This window comes from Solanum pennellii, chromosome 9 (genome assembly GCF_001406875.1).
Source record: "Solanum pennellii chromosome 9, SPENNV200".
NCBI lineage: Eukaryota > Viridiplantae > Streptophyta > Magnoliopsida > Solanales > Solanaceae > Solanum > Solanum pennellii.
This window is the reverse complement of record NC_028645.1, coordinates 79,615,565-79,635,080: the sequence shown is the minus strand read 5'-3', so window position 1 is coordinate 79,635,080 and position 19,516 is coordinate 79,615,565. Positions and strand designations below refer to the sequence as shown.

General features: G+C 33.4%; 2 protein-coding genes and 1 pseudogene across 2 annotated transcripts; all 3 read left to right on the top strand.

The window, feature by feature from the left end:
• Nucleotides 1-4,217: 4,217 nt before the first annotated feature.
• Nucleotides 4,218-7,478, top strand: LOC107029635 (vicilin GC72-A-like). Its single transcript, XM_015231066.2, has 7 exons — nucleotides 4,218-4,504; nucleotides 5,176-5,562; nucleotides 5,645-5,820; nucleotides 5,973-6,053; nucleotides 6,151-6,417; nucleotides 6,502-6,838; nucleotides 7,049-7,478. Exons 1-7 carry the CDS (start codon nucleotides 4,252-4,254, stop codon nucleotides 7,255-7,257), a joined length of 1,710 nt encoding a protein of 569 aa, XP_015086552.1. The 5' UTR covers nucleotides 4,218-4,251; the 3' UTR covers nucleotides 7,258-7,478.
• Nucleotides 7,479-9,455: 1,977 nt separating this feature from the next.
• LOC107030907 lies at nucleotides 9,456-19,473 on the top strand (annotated as a pseudogene).
• Nucleotides 12,288-13,058, top strand: LOC107030908. The gene is made up of 2 exons (XM_015232121.2): nucleotides 12,288-12,586; nucleotides 12,937-13,058. Exons 1-2 carry the CDS (start codon nucleotides 12,289-12,291, stop codon nucleotides 12,969-12,971), a joined length of 333 nt encoding a protein of 110 aa, XP_015087607.1. The 5' UTR covers nucleotide 12,288; the 3' UTR covers nucleotides 12,972-13,058.
• Nucleotides 19,474-19,516: the final 43 nt, after the last annotated feature.

Here is a 19,516-nt window from a genome sequence, read left to right as displayed (position 1 = left end):
ACACATATATAAGTATTGATATGAGCCATTTTGTTAATTAAAAATCAATTAATATATAAAAACAAGTGTTTTGTCAAGTATGCATTTCGTTTTGTCAAAATAAGCCCATCCAAAATTTAATTACTATACTTAGTCCATTTTTAGAAATGATTATTTTATTTTGTTAAGTCAAAAGCTCAATCAATGAACTTTAATAAGAAAAAAAATCATCATAAATTATACTTCAAATCAATATAAAAAAGAATTAGTGTTAATTGAAACTAGTTTGAAATTAATTTGGCTACGTTTTCAATGGATGGCTACAATTGTAATATTAAAAAAAGCCATCTCCTAATATAGCCAATTCTTACTCTCAAAATCAACCTTTGTTTGGACCTCTTAGCTCAAAACCCGGCCCAAAACTCTATACCCGACCCAGCCCATGAAATCTTCAATTTCCCTATACCCTCTCTTCCCCATTTTCCTATCCAACACAATACCTAGTAGCTCATCTCCCCCACCGGTGGTGTAGCTACATATAGTTTAGGATGGTCAGTTAAAAATTATTCATCGAAAAATCATATTATATATATAAAAAGTTATATAAAATAAATAGGTCAATTTTTTTTCAAATATATATTAAATTTTAAATATTTTTGGTGAAATTTTTGACTTTGCTCTCCATTCTGATAACCTTAGCACTAGCAACTTCCTCGTTTACAGCTCACCAAGGGTACTTCTTCAATGTAATCTTACTAGAGAAACTCGTGGAGAATAAGATGCGCACAAACCTTATTTAAGATGATTTTTTATTTTATTTTTGATAGATCATCGACTATAATAACATAATTTTGAAATGGTAGTTTGAGAAAGAAAAAATAGTTATCAGAATATTATCAATTATTAATTAATTGAACATAATAAGAATTGATTTAGGCGAGGATTCTCTTGATGAAGATGAGGAAGATATGTTGGATATATACTTTGATAGAATGGCTAGGGAAGGAGACATATCACCTAGGCAACAAAGAAGTGGAAGCAACAAAAGCAAAAAGAAAGACACATAGAAGGCAACATAGTTGAGAAGGTAAAATGATTGAAGAGTTTGTTCCAAGACACCTATCGATGTGACATGCAAAGCAGAACCATTTGACAGTATATTAATAGATTTGTCAAGATCCAGTAAATTCATAAAGAAAGTATGAATTATCAACTGTTTTTGGATAGGTTTGAAGAAGAAGACAAGAGAAAAAATACTTCAAGTTACTTTTAGTGCACAATCAATCTTTTTATTCATGCGTTTGAAATAGAAAATTTGGGATTGTAACTCAACTTTCATCTTGATTGACATATTTTTGTACTTCCTCCGTTTCAAAAAGAGTAATCTGATTTGACTTGACACAAAGTTTTAGAAAATAGAGAAGATTTTTGAATCTTGTGGTCCTAAATTAAAGTTATGTCAAATGTACTAAATTGCCCTTTAATCTTGTGTCGTTAAACATGCCACGTGACAAATTAAAATTAAAATATTACCAAAAAAAGGAAATAAGTCATTCTTTTTTAAACAGACTATAAAGGAAAAAAGATCATTCTTTTTGAAACGGAAGGAGTATTATTTAAGCATACTCATTTGTGATATCATCATGAAGTGTATTACAAACTCTGTGGTGATCACTTAGTTCTCTCTCCCACTCTCGCCCTCTCTCGCTCGTCTCTCTCCTCCCTCTCCCAATCTCGCTCACCTTTCTCTCCCAATCTCGCTCTCCCCTCTATCCCTCCCCAATCTTGCTCGCCTCTCTCTTCCCTCTCCCAATTTTACTCGCCTCTCTCCTCCCTCTCCTAATCTCGCCTTCCATATATACAAATACATATGCATAATATACAATTATCTAACCGATGTACATATATAATTCACCTTTTTTCTACTCTTTTCCATCACCCTCGCCTCTCTCCTCTCTCTCCCAGTCTTACTCTTCTATCCTCAATATAACATGTAGTTAGAAATTGTAATTATCAAACTATAGCTATAAAGAATAATTAAGCTATTTCTAGATGGATATATGTGAAAATTTCCGTATATTTAGCTATCAAATATGATTTTTGTCATAAAAAATTAAATAATTAATGACGACTTTCATGTTTTAATTAATAATTTTCATGTAATTAAATATCATATTTGCTATAGTGGACACCTATAAAGTTTGTCTGTATATAATGCATGCTTTAATAATTATTACATTTGCATTAGCTAGAATGTCTTTTCTCTCTGGGATGCGGCAAATAGTGTCATTTTGCACCTATATTTAGTTAATTACAAATGAAGAGGCAAACCTTCGTCCTTTATGCATGCCTCTTCATTGCCATGTGTTCTCTTCATCACGTGTACACTTTTTGTATTTTAGCTCAACGCATTTTCTTATTTTGTCTCAAATTGATTTTATTCAAAAACAAAAATTAAATATTTTTTGCCTCATTATTAATTAATATGTACTTCACCTGTCACTAGCTCAACAACCATAATACTACTTAACAAAAATAAAAATATTCCATTAAGCATTAATTAGTTTATCATGTTATTTATTTTTAATAGAAAACGTTTAGTGTTATTATTCTTAGTACATTCATATACATTTATAATGTTAATAGTTAACTCCATTTGAGTCCATATAGGACGACGCGCATGAGTAATATTCGATTTGTATAATTAATTTGAATTTTTGCTTGAGCAGTAATTTAGATATATATATATATGTGTGAGTTTTTAATTATTTTAGTGACTACTATATTATATACTTAAGTGCTTTTTAAAAATAAATTGAAAAGATAATAAGCTCACAATGTATAATTAAAATTTGTCTATCACTCATTTAAAAAATAAAAATTAATGATGAATAACTATTGTTGTTAATATTAATTATATATTTAATATAAATTATTAATTACCCTATTTTAATATATATGATGAATATTAGCTACAAATTATTAATGATAGATTAATGCTGAATTTCATAATGAATTATTTTTGTCCTGATATCTCTGTTGAGTCTAGTTTAAATCTGTCTTTAGTGAAATTATAAAAGTTAGGATATTTTGGGAGAAGAGAAATTATAATGAGGCAGCTATCTCAATTCTCCACATATTTAATGCAATTATCAAAATAAAATCAATACTTATCAACTCGCCGCATATTTCTCCAGCACAGCGTCAGCTAATAATCTTATTATAAAATGATCAATTCTCCCGGCACCCTTATTCACGTGACACGTATATAATTAAAGATAGAGAGATTATTTTCGAATGACGACTTTTGAATATAAATAAGAAAATATAGTGGGTCGTAGGAAAAAATTGCAAAATCTATAGAAGAAAGTAGCGTTATGCGGAGCCACCTTTTATTAAGGGATGTTAATATAGCCGGAGCTATGTCGTAGTTAGGGTGTCTAGTTAAACATTTTTGATAGAAAAAAAAAATTATATATTCAAATAAAATAATATACATAAAGATTATGCAGCATATTTTTGATACTTTTAACATTACAATTTGTTGTAGCTTAATAGTTCTGAACACCTTTTGTGACTTTTTGACTTCTCCACTAAACATTAGGGGGTCAAAAAGCACCCCTTCGTAAGAAAATTACTTTGTAATAGAGAATCTATTCTAACCCTGGTCTAACTAATCAGAAGCCATCTAAAATTGATATTAATTTTCAGTTACACACCTTAATTAGACCTTATTCATTTTAGGCACCTCATGTCATGCCCCAGTACTACATTTGTTTGACACTAATGTGTCATGGTAAAAATATCACACTCACTTCTAACGCGTGAAAAACTTATTCAATTAAATTTTGTTTTAACTAAATCATTGACACCCTTTAGATACAATTACTGCAATCGCAAACACTGACCACGATTATAACATTATATTACCTACTAACCTTTTACTTTAACATATGTCTTTTACTCCCTCCTATTTAACTTTTACAATAAGAATTTGAAAATGCTATAATCAAAAATTAACTCCAATAAAATTATTACTTTAGAATTCATACACTAAAATTTTGTAAGTCCACCTCATCAAGCCAGCTAATATAGCTAACACTTATCTTCTCACACTTCCACTTCACTCAATTTACTTCTCCACGTCTACTCTTCACTTCCAACACTTGTCAATTTGCATGCATGCATGTATCATTTTTTCCACTATAAAATCCCCCTCACCAAATCAACATTTCATCATCACTAAAATATAATATAAAGTTTTCACTCACTATGGCAATTTTCACAAAACCAAAGCTTTTATTTATCTTCTTCTTGATCCTCTCTTTGGTCCTTGTTTCTCAATGCTATGATCAAAACCCTAGGGGTTATCAAGACCCTCAGGAGAAACTAAGAGAGTGCCAACAACGTTGTGAGAGACAACAACCAGGACAACAGAAACAGTTGTGCAAACAACGTTGTGAACAACAGTATAGGAAAGAGCAACAACAACAACATGGAGGGGAGACTGGTGAAGATGATCTAGGTAATGTTTTAATTTTAATTTATCTGTATTATTTTTTTAATAAAATTTGTTTTTATTTGTCTATACTTTTTAATTATTTTTTTAAAAAAAACATTTTTCTTCAACGAATGATGAGCTTTTTTAATCTCTATGTACATTGTATAATCTTTTTATATTATTTTTTTGTTCTTTTTTAGTGGTTATATTGTCTTTTTGTTTTTGTAGTTGCTATGGTGTGTCCTTCGTGCGTTTTGAGAGTTCAATTAAATAATTTTTGAAGTTAGAATTTTAAAATAATATTTTAGTGCGACATTTTTTCTATCAAAATAATAGAAATATACATCTTAAAAAGCTATTTTAGCTATTAAAAGATTATATAGAAAATACTATAAAATTATTTTAGCTATTAAAATGTTATTTGCTAATTTCTTTTTTCACTTTTAACTTTTTTCCTATCAATATAATAGAAAAATATGTCTTAAATATTAATCAAAATTCATAACGTACCCCCCTTTTTAGTCTTGAAACTCAAGTCTCTTTCAACACAAGGACCCTCTTCTTTTTGGCTTTTAACACAACTTGTTAAGTTACATCTTTCGAGTTTATAAAAGGACGATTTGATACATTTGACATGGAACTTTAAATCAAAATTTAGAAAATTAGTAAGTCTTTCATTTTTAATTTGGTGACAGGCAATCGTGGGCCTGATAAGAGCTACAAAAGATTGCAAGAGTGCCAACGTAGGTGCCAGAGTGAACAACAGGGCCAACGACTACAAGAGTGTCAACAACGTTGTCAACAAGAGTACCGAAGAGAGAAAGGGCAACACCAAGGTGAAACTAACCCACAGTGGGAACAACAAGAAAAATCAAACAATCCATACTTATTCGAGTCTCAGCGATTCAGGTCTCGATTCAGAGCTAGTCATGGTGATTTCCGAATCCTCGAGAGATTCAATCAAAGATCTCAGCTTCTCAGAGGAATCGAAAAATACCGTGTCGCCATCCTCGAATTGGAGCCTCAGTCTTTCGTGTTGCCTCATCACTGTGATGGTGAAGCCATTTATGTGGTTGTTAAAGGTAATTCTAGTCATAGTTCATTTTTTTTTAATAATATAAGTAATTAAAATGTTTTAATCTAAATTTCGAAACTTTTTTACAGGACAAGGAGTAATTAATATAGCAGAACAAGATAACAAAAACTCCTTCAACTTGCAGAAGGGAGATGTAATCAGAGTGTTTGCTGGTTCAAATGTCTACTTGCTCAACAAAGATAACAACGAAAGGCTCTTTGTTTACGTGCTCGCTAAGTCCGTCAATGCCCCTGGAAATTTGCAGGTAACGATCAAATCTCGTAATTTTGATACAGTCATTCTATACCTAGTAGTAGTTTTGTTTCAATTTTATGTTCATACATATACTCATTTGAGACACTAGTCTGAGTATACTTTATTCAACTACTAAATTGTTCTTTTTATCTTTAAATTCAGGAATACTTTAGTGCGGGAGGTCAAAATCCGGAATCCTTCTACAGAGCATTCAGCAGCGATATCCTGGAGTCTGCTTTCAATGTAAGCCTGCTTGAATTAATCATGACATTGATTGTTTTTTCAATATATATATATATAGTTACCATGCTGAGTGTTGTGGATTGTTTGTTTTGATTAGAACCCAAGGGATAGGTTAGAGAGGCTATTTGGACAACACAAGGAGGGGATAATAATCAAAGCTAGTGAAGAGCAAATTCGAGCTATAAGCGAACACGCCTCGCGCTCAACTCAGCAAACTAGAGGTAGAACACAAGGACCGTTCAATTTGCTGAAGGAACGCCCGGTATTCGAAAGCAGATTTGGACAGTTCTTTGAAGCACGTCCCGAAAGATACGAGCAATTGAGGGACTTGGATGCTGCTGTAGGTTTCATGAACATTAACCAAGTAAGCCTCGCCTCGGCTCTAATTTGATATCTCAAGCCTTTTTGCAACCTTTTTGCAAATCTTATATCGAATTTGTTATTGTAGGGTGGAATGGTACTACCATACTACAACACGAAATCTACAAAATTGGTTATGGTCGTAGAAGGGAACGCTCGATTTGAAATGGCATGTCCTCATCTTGGTAGACAGAGCCAGAGCCCATGGTCTCGCGGACAAGGGAGAGAGCGAGAGCAAGAACAAGAACAAGAACAAGAAGAAGGAGATGTCCATTACCAGAAAATCCGCGGTAACCTAAACGTTGGTGATGTGTTGGTAATCCCTGCTGGCCATCCAATTACCTTTGTAGCAACCGGAAACTCAAATCTGAGGATCGTTGGTTTCGGAGTCGATGCTGAGAACAACAAAAAGAACTTCCTTGCAGGTATACTTCTATTTTGTCATTTAGAGCTGATACATATATCCTACTAGTTCTACTTGCCCTAGTTGCCCAAGTTTATCATTTAGAGCTGATATATTTCTCTTGACTCACATATATCCTACTAGTTCCTCGTGTTGCAAGACAATTGCTAATATTGTTTGTTCGTTAGTAAATTTCTTTTTAGATAGTATAACCTAAATTTCGTCGTTTTAGGTAAACAAAACATATGGAGAAACATAGACAGGGAAGCGAAAGAACTGTCCTTTAGCATGCCGGGAAGGGAGGTAGAAGAGATATTCCAGAGGCAAGACCAATCCTACTTTGTGGCCGGACCGGAGCATCGCCAGCAGAGGGAGAGGGGTGAAGAAGGAAGAAGGGGACAAGATCAATATTTGTCTTCAATTTTGGACTTTGTTTTCTAAAAAGTGTATGTTACACAATGCAGATATGCATTTGTGCTAAGTGAAGAGAGCTTTGTGAGTAAATAAGAAGAGGCTCCTAGCTTAAAGAGAAGTATGTACTGCTACTAATGTAACTCCCTAAAGGTAAATGTGGTCTAAGAGTTTATAGAGGGTTTTTGGACTCTCTTGTAGTATGCATGTATGTTTTGGTGTGCAATGTAACTTTTGCATCATAAATAAAACTCCTTGCTCTGTTAACTATCTCGTATTCCTCCTCTTTTTGGTTATATATTCGAATTGTGAATGATGCTTACTATTCGAGCAATACTAGTATTTGCGATTTTAATGAAGTGAATGTTTACTATATAAACAATATTTGTTCTACTCTGGAATCTACCATCTTAAAGTCTCCTTTGGTCGTCCAAACCATATTTCTTTCCCACTTAGTTTTTACAACGTTTTAAGTAGTGAAAATCGATACTCCTTTCATTTTATATGTATGCTAAAGGTCTCTTTGATTTTATTTTTATATATTTTGAACTTTTCAGTTTGCGTCTAATAAAGTTCTCTTAATTGAAAGCAATTAGAACTATCAACTATATATATCATTATGTTATTTAAAAATTACTTAGCTCAATACATAAAACTTTGAAAGCCAAATTCCATCTTGAGTCATCATATGATGCAAAGAATAAAACGAAAAGGATAGCAATCGGCAAAAGCATCGGTACTTGCATACTCTCCTCATATTTCCAGAGCTATTTATGAGAAGTTGTTAACAGGTTTAGACTTGTCCTTTACAAAGATCTCCAATAACAGATAAATTAATATCTTAATGATTTTCTAACTATATGTACAAAGGGATTTAGGCAGTTTTGATGATTGACAAAGAAAGAAGAAACACGACAGTCAACATGGTTCAAAGGTATACTGTCACGAGCTATTGAATTCGAGAAAGCTTCTAAAATGAATAAAGACAAGAGCGCAGAAATAAAGGAATGGATAATGTTAAATTCATGAGAAACTCCATGGAAACAAACATTTGATGAATTGAAGAGAAAGAATCAATGAGTTTGATTTGAAGAAGGAGTCTAAAGAGGCAAGTAGTTTTAATTGAAAAAGGTGTCTTACTTGTAGTAGAACTCTTCAAGTTACTGCTGAATTGAAGTGTTGGAGTTCAACTACAATACAAAAGAATCCATGAATGTAATTTGAAGAAGAAATCCAAAGAATGAAGAAGAAGTCTTACTTGAAGTAGAACTCTAAGTCAAGAGAGTTAAAGTTAATAAAGAGTTTGAAGTAAATATAACTCTATGAAGAATTGAGCTTAAACAAAAGTGAAGTTATTCAGAATACATGTGCACTTAAAAAGTAAAAAGAGCAATTGAGAAATTGACTTCACAAGTGCTACCAACGAACTGAAGGAACACATCGAAGAACCTAATCCTTTACAGAGTATGTGTTAAGAGTTTTTCTTTGTGAATGAGTCTTGATGTAATCTTATTCCAGTGAGTTATAAACTGAATTAAGAGGGTTGTCTTCAGGTTGTAATAACTTGAAGAGTTGGGAACACATACCTTGGGAGGTTTGTGTTGAAGGTTAGGAAATAGAGTTAGTTCCTACGATTACAAGAGGTGTAGTTCAAATCCATAACTTGAAGTCAAGGTAGGTTGCTAAGTCTGTAATCTATCTTTTGCGGAGGCTCGTAGTTGATTTAGTAAAGTTAGAGTTAAATCCTGTAAGGATAAAAATTGTGGTTTTTACACCTTTTGAACCGGATGTTTCCACGTAAAAATATTATGTTTTTACTAACTGTCCTTACTGTTTTGTTAAAACACGTTAAATAACTTCTTTCACACTAAGACAAAAAACGGTAAATAACTTCTTTTACACTTAGGCAAAAATATAAAATATCAGTAAATACACTTCAAAATCGAACCGAACTGATGAGAGCCTATTGCCTATTCCGGCATTCACAAATTTGTCCTTTATACCATACTCCATATGACATTCATGTGCTATTGTTATGACTTATACACTTGCACTTCGTTAGTGTTCTCAATTCAACACTTGTCAACTTGCATGCAAACTTTCAAATTGACCATCTTCAAATTCCCTCATTTAAATTTCCCACGCAAAATCAAAATAATTCTCTTCAATCCCCATCAAAAATAGAAAAACAGAGTTTCCATCACAAGTTCAAATTATATATTTTAACTATGGCAATTTTCACTAAATTACCAAAGCTTTTATTTGTCTTCTTCGACTTGTTGATCCTCATCTCTATGTTTATTGCTTGTCAATGTGAATGTGATTGTGAAAAAGAAAACAACAATCCATACTTATTTGAATCACATATGTTCAAATCTCGATTCGAATCAAAACATGGTGAATTTCGAGTACTCGATAAATTCACGCAACTTCTTCGAGGGATCGAAAATTACAGAATTGGAGTACTTGAATTTGAACCTCGTTCTTTCCTGCTTCCTCATCACTTTGATGCTCAACTCTTACTTCTTATTGTTAGAGGTACGTCCACTCTCTCTGTTTCTATTTATGTGATACTAATCCTGGGAACGTGCATTGCACGTTTTTCCTCTAATTGACATTAAAAATTAATTTATATAAATAAATATATCATGGTGAAGCACACATAAAATAATGTTAAGTTCAAAGTTTAAATTCTTTTGTATGCAAGTTTGACATAAGATATATCTCTTCATAAAATATAACATAAAAATCTTATGTTAGATTTGATATTTTTAATGTATTATGAAAAATAAACCTTCTATTATATGAGAGGAATCAATATATTTTAATTACTAAAAGTAAGTTTTAATAATAAAAAAGAATTGATCTATAATTAATACTTTTTCACATTATAAAATTGATAAAGCAAGTCATCTATGATACAATTTTCTGTTTTGTATATTTATGATTTGCAAGTTCTCAAGAAGATTGTTAAATTTTCCTATTAAGATGAATATTATCATTCTTTACTCAAAAAGAAGAAAGGAGAATATTATTACTCAATTCATCAAAATATTATATTGACAAAAATGTTCAGTCACATTTATATCTTCTAAACAATTTTTTTGCAATTTAAGGGCAAATAATATTCGAAAAGAATTTTTAAAAAATCACTTAAAGGAAGTTCAAAATATTAAAAAAAAACATGACATTAAAATACACAAGCAAAGGAGAGAAGAAGAATGAGAAATTTGAATTCATATTAACTATCCCAAAGGCTCACGATGATAACTAAATTTAAAGTCTACAGTTATACGAATTGATAAAAATGAAAAAAAAAAAGCCAAGTTTGAGGAGTTAGAGCATATATATTGCAAAGCAAGTTTTCACATTCTGATGAATAAATAACAAATAGTAACTTTCTTATTCTTGACATCAAACATATTAATGTAAAGACTGTATTTAATCTACTTTTTTTTCCGCTACTTCTGTTTCTTCTCTTGATTAGCAGCTTCCAACATTTTTTTTTGTTTCCTTCATTTGCAGCTTTCAACTCTCTTTTCTTCTCTATGTTGAATTATGTGATTTCCTTTTTTTCATCCAATCTCATGTGATTACCATCCATCTTTAATAAAACTAGCTTAACAATTAGTATGAGTTAGTTATCAATTAGTTAGTTAGTTGGTACTATTCATCTTTCAAGTAATTAGTTATAGTTGGTTCAAGTAGTTAGTTATAGTTGGTTATGGTTAGTTAGTATTCACATGTTTTGTATTTTTGTTGATTTGTTATTCTGTTAAACTCATCATTGTTGTGTATATATACACATATAATGCACTGATTAAGATTGAGGATTCTAATTCGAAAAAGGCACCTTCTTCTTCTCCTTCATTTCGTTTCACTGTCAAGGACTCAACCTCCATTAATGGAGGAATGAGATACTTTCCAGCTTACATTGCTGGTTTCATCATGGTATCAGAGCGTAGGTTGCTCACACTAGATCTCTTGATCTAATTGTTGATCGATTCATTGATCTTCTCTATTCAAGTTGATCCTTTGATCTGTTTTTTCTTCTCTTCTCTTCTCTTCTCTGTTTTTCTTTGGTTTGGTTGATCACTTGTTGCTGATTCATAGAACTTTCCATTTGCTGATATCAATCCATTCTCCATGGGTGATACTTCAACTGATGTGAATGCCAATAACTCCCTAAAACGACCAGACTTCAATAGTCCTTTCTACCTACATCCATCTGAAAATGCTGCTTCTACCTTGCTTCCTGTGGTGTTTGATGGAACTAGTTATAGATCGTGGAGACGAGCAGTTCTTAGAGCATTATCCGTTAAGAACAAAACTGGATTCATCAATGGTAAGATTGTGAAACCAAGCTTTACAGATCCATCATTCATGCAGTGGGAGAGATGTGATGACATGGTGACATCTTGGATCCTGAATTCCCTCTCCCCAGAGCTGCGAGATAGCCTTCAATATGTTAACAATGCTAAGGAATTGTGGGAGGAATTGGAAGATAGATATGACCAGACTAATGGATGCAAACTATACCAATTGCAGAAGGAAATAAATGATTTGGTGCAAGGCACTTTAGACATTACTGGTTGCTATACTAAAATGAAGAAATTATGGGAGGAAATGAGTGCAATTGATGTCCATTCACAGTGTAGTTGTGTGTGTACTTGTGGAGGAAAGGTAAAATTGTATAAGACTGAGCAGGACAGAAGACTTATACACTTCTTAATGGGTCTAAATGAGATGTATACTGCTGTGCGAGGGAACATCCTCATGATGTCCACTTTGCCTACAATGGCACAGGCATTTGCTATCTTGTCACAGGAAGAGAGGCAGAGAAAAATGAAGCCTCTAAACCATATGGCTTTGGAATCCACTTCACTTAATGCTTCTATGTTGTCTCAAAGTAATGCAACAAACTCTAGTTCTTATAGAGGAAGCACAAGTAGGGGAAATGGAAGCTACAACAACACTGGCAACTTCAACAATAACAGTACTGGCAATTTCAACAACACTAATACCTATAGAGGAAACTCTAACACTGGTAATAGATCAAATATGTTTTGTGAATATTGCAAACGAACTGGACATGTCAAAGATAGGTGCTACAAACTTCATGGTTATCCAACCAACACAAGAAATCCAAGAGGGAGAGGCAAAGGATCTGCAGCAAATGTACATACCTCTGAAGGTGATGGGAACAAATGTGAAGAAAATTTTGAGCAGGGAAAACAAATGCCAGTGAATCTGTCAAAAAGTCAATATGAACAGTTACTCAATTTACTTGGAAATGTGCACGTTGGAGCTGAATCTGATTACTTAAACAATGTGTCAAGTGGAGCTGCAAGCTTAGCAGGTATATTTGCTTGTCATTCTTCTATCAGTAAGATAGGTGATATATCATGTAGATGTGAGAAGTTGACTGCTGGCTCTTGGATCATTGATTCAAGGGCATCTCACCACATGACCTACACAAAACACAATCTCACAAACCTTAAGTCTCTACCTTATCCCTTCTTAATCACCTTACCAAATGGATACAAGGTCAAAGTGACTGAATTTGGTGATGTGTGTTTGAATTCAACATTAATTCTGTATAAAGTGTTGTACATACCTAGCTTCAAGTTCAACTTAATATCAGTTTGTTGTTTGGCTAATCAACTCAGAGGGATGGTTAGTTTTAACAGTGATTCTTGTTTACTGCAGGACCCTTCTCTGAAGAGCCCTCTGGCACTTGGTAAGGCAAGGAATGGTTTGTATTTCTTTTGTTCAAAGTGTCACATTCCATCTGTAAATGATGATATTGTTTCTCATCAGAAGTGTCAATCTGTTTCTCTTCTTAACTACTGTAAAGCACTATCACCATCTAGTACAAGACACCCTCATATAATCAATAAAGAAACCTGTTCCACTGATCAGACTTCTAATTCAGCTGCTCATTTTTCCTTCAGTCAAGACAATGAATTCTTATGGCATGCTAGATTAGGACATGTACCTTTTGTGAAAATGAAAAACATATCTACCATTCCTTTAAAGTTTTCTAACAAACAACCTTTCACTTACACAATTTGTCCAATGGCTAGACAAACTAGAATGCCATTTCCAGAAAGTATTACTACAACTAGTTCAATATTTGAGCTGTTACATGTTGATTTGTGGGGACCTTATAATGTACCAACACATGATGGATATCACTACTTCTTGACTATGGTAGATGACTACAGTAGAGCTACTTGGACACAGCTCATTAGGTGTAAAAGTAATGCTCTTCATACTATAAAAGCCTTCATATCCTTAATAGAAAATCAATTTCACACCAGATTGAAAACCATCAGGTCTGATAATGGCTTAGAATTCTCTAATAATGAAGCAACATGTTTCTTTCAAGAAAAGGGCATAATACACCAGAAATCTTGTCCCTACACACCACAACAAAATGGGGTAGTAGAAAGGAAACACAAGTATCTTCTTGAGACAGCAAGGGCACTGTTGTTTCAATCAAAAATACCTATGAGGTATTGGGGAGAATGTGTACTAACTGCCACTTATTTGATTAATAGATTACCTACTAAACTACTTCAAGGGAAGTCTCCATATGAGTTGTTATATCAGAAGAAACCTTTTTACTCTCATCTCAAAAATTTTGGATGCCTTTGTTTTCCAACCACTTTAAAAACTCATAAAGATAAGTTTGAACCAAGAATTGTACCTCACATTTTCATTGGATATCCTTTTAATACAAAAGGGTACAAGGTCTTAAATTTGGCTACCAAGAGAATTCATGTGTCTAGAGATGTCTATTTCTATGAAACTATTCTTCCTTTTGTCATTGCTCCTGCTGGCTCTAATTTTAATTCTATACTGCAATGTCTTGTTCCTTACTCTAATAAGTTACCTTGCATGTCTAGTAAAACAAACACTTTTATTGATGATGAAATGTTGAATGATCACACACTGGATGAAGTCACTTGTGATCAAGTTTCCATGCCTGAAAATACACCTATGACTGAATCCACAACACCTCCCACTGGACTAAATATACCTGCCACAGCACCTACTGGACCAAACATATCTGTTCTTACACCAAGAAGGACAAATAGATCCTGTCATCCCCCAAGCTACTTGAAAGACTACAACTATTCATTACCTAAGTTACATTCTACTTCACCTATAAATAATATTGCTGATTCTCAACAATCACTCACATCTTTCACAACTCATCCTGATCATGTATGCTTCTCTACATTATGTTGTGAGAGTCAGCAGTTGATTCATAATGTCTCACATGATATTGAACCCACATCTTATGAAGAGGCAAGCTTGAATCCAGCCTGGCAAGCAGCAATGAAACAAGAATTTGATGCATTGCATATTAATAATACTTGGGAACTGGTTAAGTTGCCAAAAGACAAGAATGTTGTTGGATGTAAATGGGTGTATAAGATTAGACATAAGGCAGATGGGAGCATAGAAAGGTTCAAAGCTAGATTGGTGGTAAAAGGATACACTCAACAAGCTGGGATAGACTACAATGAAACCTTCTCACCTGTGGTAAAAATGACTACAGTCAGAACACTAATCTCATTAGCAGTAAAGAAGGGCTGGAACTTGTATCAATTGGATGTCAATAATGCCTTCCTACATGGTGATTTAAATGAAGAGGTGTACATGGCATTACCCCCAGGACTAGTAGTGGACAGCAGTGATATGGTCTGCAAATTGAAGAAGTCCTTATATGGTTTGAAACAAGCTAGTAGACAGTGGTATGAGAAACTGGCCAATAGTCTTTGCTCAAAGGGTTATGTTCATTCAGACAGTGATTACTCACTGTTTTACAAGAAAAATGGTAACTCTTTGGTGTTTGTGGCTGTATATGTTGATGACATTATCCTAACTGGTACTGATATGAAGGAGATTGAATCTTTGAAGCTCTTCTTGCATGAGAAATTCAGAATAAAAGATTTAGGAAGATTGCATTATTTCCTTGGGTTAGAGATATTGTACAGGCAGGATGGTGTCCTTATTTCACAAAGAAAGTTTACTCTTGATCTCTTGAAGGAATTTGATTCTATGAACTACAAGTCTACAATTTCACCATTGGATCCCTTTGAAAAACTGAGGCTTGCAGAAGGCAAACTATTGCCAGATCCCACCTACTACAGAAAATTAGTAGGCAAGCTTAACTTTCTTGCTAACACAAGAATGGACATAGCATATAGTGTCCAGCATCTCAGTCAATTCATGCAATCTCCTAGAGAACCTCATCTAAAGGCAGCTTATCATGTACTCAGATATCTACAACATGATCCTACCTTGGGAGTTTTTATCAACAATGGACCTGATCTTACTGTTAGTGCTTATTGTGACTCAGATTGGGCTTCTTGTCCCGATTCAAGGAAAGCAGTGAGTGGTTATTTGGTTCTCATGGGAGATAGCCCCATTAGTTGGAAGTCTAAGAAACAACCTACAGTGTCATTATCATCAGCAGAAGCTGAATACAGAGCTATAAGACAAGTAGTAGGAGAAGTGGTGTGGCTAGAAAGACTACTTGGTGAACTCTCAGTGACTGTCCCTTTGCCTATACATGTATTTTGTGACAGTCAAGCAGCAGTACACATTGCTAAGAACCCAGTGTTTCATGAACGAACTAAACACATAGAGGTCGATTGCCATTTTGTCAGGACAAAGCTGCAAGAAGGACTGATTACACTCCAATATGTTTCAACAGATTCTCAGCTGGCTGATATTTTCACTAAGGCATTGACTGGTATTAAGCATACTGGTTTGTTAAACAAGTTGTCTGTAAGCAACTTACTTCCAACTTGAGGGGGGGGGTAATAAAACTAGCTTAACAATTAGTATGAGTTAGTTATCAATTAGTTAGTTAGTTGGTACTATTCATCTTTCAAGTAATTAGTTATAGTTGGTTCAAGTAGTTAGTTATAGTTGGTTATGGTTAGTTAGTATTCACATGTTTTGTATTTTTGTTGATTTGTTATTCTGTTAAACTCATCATTGTTGTGTATATATACACATATAATGCACTGATTAAGATTGAGGATTCTAATTCGAAAAAGGCACCTTCTTCTTCTCCTTCATTTCGTTTCACTGTCAAGGACTCAACCTCCATTAATGGAGGAATGAGATACTTTCCAGCTTACATTGCTGGTTTCATCAATCTTAATAAGTTGGTCTTAAATAGTATTAGATAATGACCTTTAAAATTCAACTTTAATTTTGAAACTGATTCCTGTATAATAGTGGGGATTAACCCTTCATATTCAATTTTTATTCTATATTGTGCCTATTCAAATTGCAAACATTTATTCAGTAATTCTTGGTAACGTTTTAATTGCCAAAGAACTATTATTATTTAATTTATACAATCCAATGAATTTGGTCTATATTAAATTATTTTTTCCAACTTTCTATCTTCTCTCAATTCTGGACATAATTAATTGATAAAGTAAAGAATTGATGTAATCTTTTAATGGAAAAAGTTTTTAAAACAATGATAACTATATACTATTTAAGTAATAATTACACATTTAATTAAATTGTATTTTATTTCAAGGGCGAAATAGTAATCTAACTTTAATGTTAGGATCTTCCCACTTATAATAATATATGATTGTTTGAACGATCAATACAAAATTTGCATTACAATCCTCCCTTTTGTTTAAAATTTTTAAATATTTTAAAGCTTGTTACATACTTTGTACTGGACAGATATTCTAAAACACAAAATTCTCATGTGTGACATTACATGAGACGAATATATCTATTTGTTTAGTTTTATACAAGTTTAAATACTTACTTATAACATACTCAAAGTTGAAGGAACATAGATGTAAATTAGGCCAAGTTAAATATCATATTTATATGATTATAAAAAAATTTAAATGAAAAGTATAAATTAATTATTTTCAGATTTAGAAGCCGGACGGGCTAAAAGAGAAATCATGTCACATAAATAGAAACAGAAAAGAGTCATTTTTTTTCCTTTTTTCTTATAGGGAGAGGAAGTATAAGTATAGCAGAAGAAGATGAGAAGAACTCATTCAACTTGGAGTATGGAGATGTGCTCAGTGTTTCTGCTGGTTCAACAATCTACTTCACCAACACAGATAACAAAGAGAAGTTCTCGGTTTAAGTGCTAGCCAAGGCCGTTAATGTTCCTAGCCAGTTTCAAGTGCGTATTCAGAATTTAAGTTTTATGAATTTTACTTTATGTTTTTAGTATTCAAACTCATTATATTTTTAAAGTTACGAATTCATATCTATCATATTTATTCAGGAATTCTTTAGTGCTGGAAGTGAAAATCCAGAAACCTTCTACAGAGCATTCAGCAGTGATATCCTGGAGACTGCTTTCAATGTGAGCTTCGTTAGAGAGAAACATTGAAAACACTTACTTTTGAACTTGGCCTTAATTATAAGTTTCGTTCCTAAACTATTGATAGTTTTAAAAACTTATCTGTACTTGACTAATTGAACTTAAATATAATCTCGATCTGCCACGTGACATAGCAAGTGTTCTCAAACTGTTGTTTGAGCGTGAGACTCCTGATAAACTTAAGGAGAATTCAGATGTGTATTTCACTCACGTGGCAAGATCATGTATGTATTGAACTTTAGTTAGTCAAGTAGAATGATGTTTTTAAGGCTATCAATGATTAAGAAACGAAACCAATAATTTATGCCAACTTTACGAGTGTTGTCAATAAGTTTTTCTCCTTTTTATGTTAGTTAAGATTCTCATTTTTTTTTCTTTATTGTTTTCATTAGACTCCAAGGAGCAGGTTAGAGAGGCTATTTGGACAACAAAAACAGGGGATAATAATCAAAGCCAGTGAAGAGAAAATTCGAGCTATTAGTCAACACGCTTCGCGCTCCACCAGAGGTGAAACGCGAGGTCCTTTCAATGTATTGAACCAACGCCCATTAATTGGTAACAGATTTGGACAATACTTTGAAGCAGCCCCAGAGAGATTCCAGCACTTGATGGATTTGGATGTTGCTGTTGGTATCATGAACATCAACCAAGTAAGCCACACTTAATTTGTCCTGGTCACCTCTGTTTCAATTTACGTGACATCGTTTGGTCTTAAACAAGTCATATAACATTTGTCTGGCTCACTTATGTGGCTACAAATAACTTTCAAATATAGGTTAACACATTTTAAAGCGAACTAATAGAAAAATGATATCACATAATCTGAAGCAAATTGAACACTAAAAAAACCAAAATCTTGATATATCTTGATTGTTATGGTTTGGACATTTTTAATAGAAAAACTTAAATGGAGCTATGTGCTTCTTACGTGGAGATTCATATAGCTGAACCTGATGGAATGTATGCGTCCACTAACTACGTTGGACAAACAACCTCGTCCATTCTGATTGGTATAGTATGCTGACGACCTCACCAACCTCTGACGAAACAACTTTCCAGTTGTATAGCACACTGCCCTGTACGAGAACACTCTGTAGAGGACCGGCTCCCTGCATTTGTGAGGATCATCAAAACATTGGAAGCATTAAGACTTATCAGAACCTAACGTTCTTGTAATGACGGGGATAATAGTGTACATTCATTTTTCAGGGTGGAATGATATTACCAGTCTATAGTACAAGGACTACATGGTTGGTAATGGTCGCACAAGGGAATGGTCGGTTCGAAATGGTTAGTAGCCAAAGCCAGGAGAGACGAGGCCACCAAAAGGCGGTCCGAGATTGTCTATCAGTTGGTGATTTTTTTGCAATTCCGGCAGGACATCCTATAACAGTTATAGCCAACGCCGATTCTAATCTCAGTATGGTTGGTTTTGGAATCAATGGTCATAACAGCATGTTAAACTTCCTTGCAGGTATGTTACTAGTTTCCTCGTTTGCTCACCGAAGTCACTAAACTATGTTTTATAACACGCAAAGTCAAGCAACTTTGTCCTTAACTATTCTTCGTATGTATTAGTAATTTCACCTTTTAAAGGGGAATTACGAATAGTTATTTATACTGTTACTACGTAGAAATTAAAATGTCAATTCTTTTATAAGGTCAAGAAAGTATATGGAGAAATGTAAACAGAGAAGCAAAAGAGTTGTCATTCAATATGCCAGCAAGGGAGGTTGAAGAAATATTACAGAATCAAAATGAGTCATATTTTGTGGCAGCACCAAAGGAAAAAGAAAAAAAAAATGGGACAAAAATATGAGTCTTTAATTTTGGATTTAGTTTTCTAAGTTGTATCATATGCTATGTGAATAGTATCACTTGTACCTGAAA

What these genes read in the sequence shown, in the direction of transcription:
- LOC107029635 (XM_015231066.2), top strand. Translation starts at nt 4,252, where the DNA reads ATGGCAATTTTCACAAAACCAAAGCTTTTATTTATCTTCTTCTTGATC. An exon ending in GACTGGTGAAGATGATCTAG is followed by an intron (nt 4,505 to 5,175) that starts GTAATGTTTTAA and finishes ATTTGGTGACAG; the next exon opens with GCAATCGTGGGCCTGATAAG. An exon ending in ATGCCCCTGGAAATTTGCAG is followed by an intron (nt 5,821 to 5,972) that starts GTAACGATCAAA and finishes CTTTAAATTCAG; the next exon opens with GAATACTTTAGTGCGGGAGG.
- LOC107030908 (XM_015232121.2), top strand. Translation starts at nt 12,289, where the DNA reads ATGTTTTGTGAATATTGCAAACGAACTGGACATGTCAAAGATAGGTGC. An exon ending in TGGAGCTGCAAGCTTAGCAG is followed by an intron (nt 12,587 to 12,936) that starts GTATATTTGCTT and finishes TGTTTACTGCAG; the next exon opens with GACCCTTCTCTGAAGAGCCC.